Below are 2,775 nucleotides of genomic sequence, written 5' to 3'. Positions count from 1 at the left end.
GGTACACCCCTGCCAGGACCTGGGAACAGGGAAATGGGAATGGGGTACAGCCCTGCCAGGACCTGGGGAAAAAATGGGATTGGGAATGGGGTACACCCCTGCCAGGACCTGGGGAAAAAACGGGATTGGGAATGGGGTACAGCCCTGTCAGGACCTGGGAACAGGGAAATGGGAATGGGAATGGGGTACACCCCTGCCAGGACCTGGGAACGGGGAAATGGGAATGGGGTACAGCCCTGCCAGGACCTGGGAATGGGGAAGAACGGGATTGGGAATGGGTTACAGCCCTGCCAGGACCTGGGGGAGAAACGGGATTGGGAATGGGGTACAGCCCTGCCAGGACCTGCACCTTTATGGGTAGGCGGGGCTGGGGTGTCACCTGGAGCTCTGGGGGTGGGGCTGGGGTCTCACCTGGAGCTCGGGGGGGGGCAGAGCCCCCTGGGACAGATCCCAGGCTTTAATTACCCCACCCCTGGTGGATGAGAGTACAGCCCTGCCAGGACCTGCACCTTTATGGGTAGGCGGGGCTGGGGTCTCACCTGGAGCTCTGGGGGTGGGGCTGGGGTCTCACCTGGAGCTCAGGGGGAGGGGCCGGGGTCTCACCTGGAGCTCGGGCGGGGCGCGGGAGGGGAAGACGAGGCCGGGGCAGTCACAGAGCCGAACCGAGGCCGTCAGGAAATGGGTCTGGAAGTAGCGGGTGCGGCCGGGGGCGCGGGACACGCCCACCGCGCTGCGCCCCAGCAGAGCGTTCAGCACCGACGACTTCCCCGCGTTCGGCAGCCCTGGGCGGGGCGGGACACGCCCACCGTGAGCCACGCCCACCCCAAACCACGCCCACTGTGCTATATCCTGCTAAACCACACCCACACTAAACCACGCCCACTGTGCTATATCCCTTTAAACCACACCCACACTAAGCCATGCCCACTGTGCTATATCCTGCTAAACCACACCCACGCTAAACCACGCCCACTGTGCTATATCCCTTTAAACCACACCCAACTAAGCCACGCCCACTGTGCTATATCCTTTTAAACCACACCCACACGAACCACGCCCACCCAAAACCCCACCCACTGTGCTATATCCTGCTAAACCACACCCACACTAAACCATGCCCACTGTGCTATATCCCTTTAAACCACTCCCACACTAAGCCACACCCACTTTGAGCTATATCTCTTTAAACCACACCCACACTAAACCACACCCACTCAGGACACGCCCACTGTGCTATATCCCGCTAAACTACACCCACACTAAGCCACGCCCACTGTGCTATATCCCTTTAAACCATGCCCACACCAAGCCACGCCCACTGTGATATATCCCTTTAATCCACACTAAGCCACACCCACTATGCTATATCCATTTAAGCCACACCCACACTGAGCCACGCCCACCCAAACCACACCCACTGTGCTATATCACTTTAAGCCACACCCTCACTAAGCCACGCCGACTGTGCTATTTCCCTTTAAACCACACCCACGCTAAACCACGCCCACCTGGGACACACCCACTGTTATATCCTGCTAAACCACACCCACACTAAGCCACGCCCACTGTGCTATATCCCTTTAAACCACACCCACACTAAGCCACGCCCACTGTGCTATATCCATTTAAACCACACCCACACCAAGCCACGCCCACTGTACTAGATTGCTTTAAACCACACCCACCCAAAGCCACGCCCACTGTGCTATATCCCCCTAAACCACACCCACACCGAACCACGCCCACCCGGGACACACCCAGATTGAGCCACGCCCACCTGGGACACACCCAGCTAGGACACACCCACATGGAATTCCACCCCTTTAAGCCACACCCACCTAGACACGCCTACCCTAAGCCACGCCCTTTTGGCCACACCTACTCTGAGCCACGCCCGCTCTGAGCCACGCCCTGCTGGCCACACCTCCCTTAACCACATCCCTGCTGAATTACGCTCCTCTAAGCCACGCCCACCCTGAGCCACACCCACCTAAGCCACACCCATGAGCCACACCCTGCTGGCCACACCCACACTGAATGACACCCACTCAAACCACACCCACCCAGGCCCCGCCCACCCTTAGCCCCGCCCCTCACCGACACAGCCCAGGGTCAGCACGCCGTGCCGGTACCGCTCCCACTTCCGGGGCGGGGCCACGCCCCCCGACCCCTCCTCATCCTCATCTGCATCCTCAGCCACGCCCACTTCCGGCTCCTCCTCCTCCTCCTCCTCAGGACGCTGCTCCACCCGATCCAGCCGCGCCCGCCAGCTGCTGAGGTCAACTGGGGACACGGGGGGACAGTGGGGGGACATTGGGGACATCCAGGGGGACATTGGGGACACTCAGGGGGACACGCAGGGGACATGGAGGGACGCCCAGGGGGACACTGGGGACACTCAGGTGACACCCAGGGGACATTGAGGACAGCCCAGGGACACGGAGGGACATTGGGGACACACTTGGGGACATTGGGGACACTCGGGGGGACACGCAGGGGGACACTGAGGACAGCCCAGGGGACATTGAGAACATGGAGGGACACCCAGGGGGACATTGGGGGACACTGGGGACAGCCCAGGGACATGGGGGGACATTGGGGACACACTCGGGGACACGGGGGACACTTGGGGGGACATTGAAGGGATACTCAGGGACACCCAGGGGACACCCAGGGGTACATCGGGGACATTGGGGACACCCAGGAGGACATCAGGGACATGGGGGGGACACTTGGGGACACCAAGAGGACACTGGGGACACCCCAGGAACCCCC

The 2,775-nt window shown here is 61.2% G+C and overlaps 1 protein-coding gene across 1 annotated transcript; it reads right to left on the bottom strand.

Annotated features, from left to right (window-relative positions):
- Nucleotides 1-465: 465 nt before the first annotated feature.
- Nucleotides 466-2,335, bottom strand: GNL1 (G protein nucleolar 1 (putative); the record flags this gene model as incomplete). The annotated part of the gene is made up of 3 exons (XM_015616815.1): nucleotides 2,098-2,335; nucleotides 604-782; nucleotides 466-503 (listed from the first exon to the last, which is right to left on the bottom strand). Coding segments are annotated over exons 1-3 (455 nt in total), but the record flags the coding sequence as incomplete, so codon positions are not given.
- Nucleotides 2,336-2,775: the final 440 nt, after the last annotated feature.

Source organism: Parus major, unplaced genomic scaffold (assembly GCF_001522545.3).
Source record: "Parus major isolate Abel unplaced genomic scaffold, Parus_major1.1 Scaffold822, whole genome shotgun sequence".
Lineage (NCBI taxonomy): Eukaryota > Metazoa > Chordata > Aves > Passeriformes > Paridae > Parus > Parus major.
Note: the sequence above shows the minus strand (reverse complement) of the source record. Positions and strands in the feature narration are given on the sequence as shown.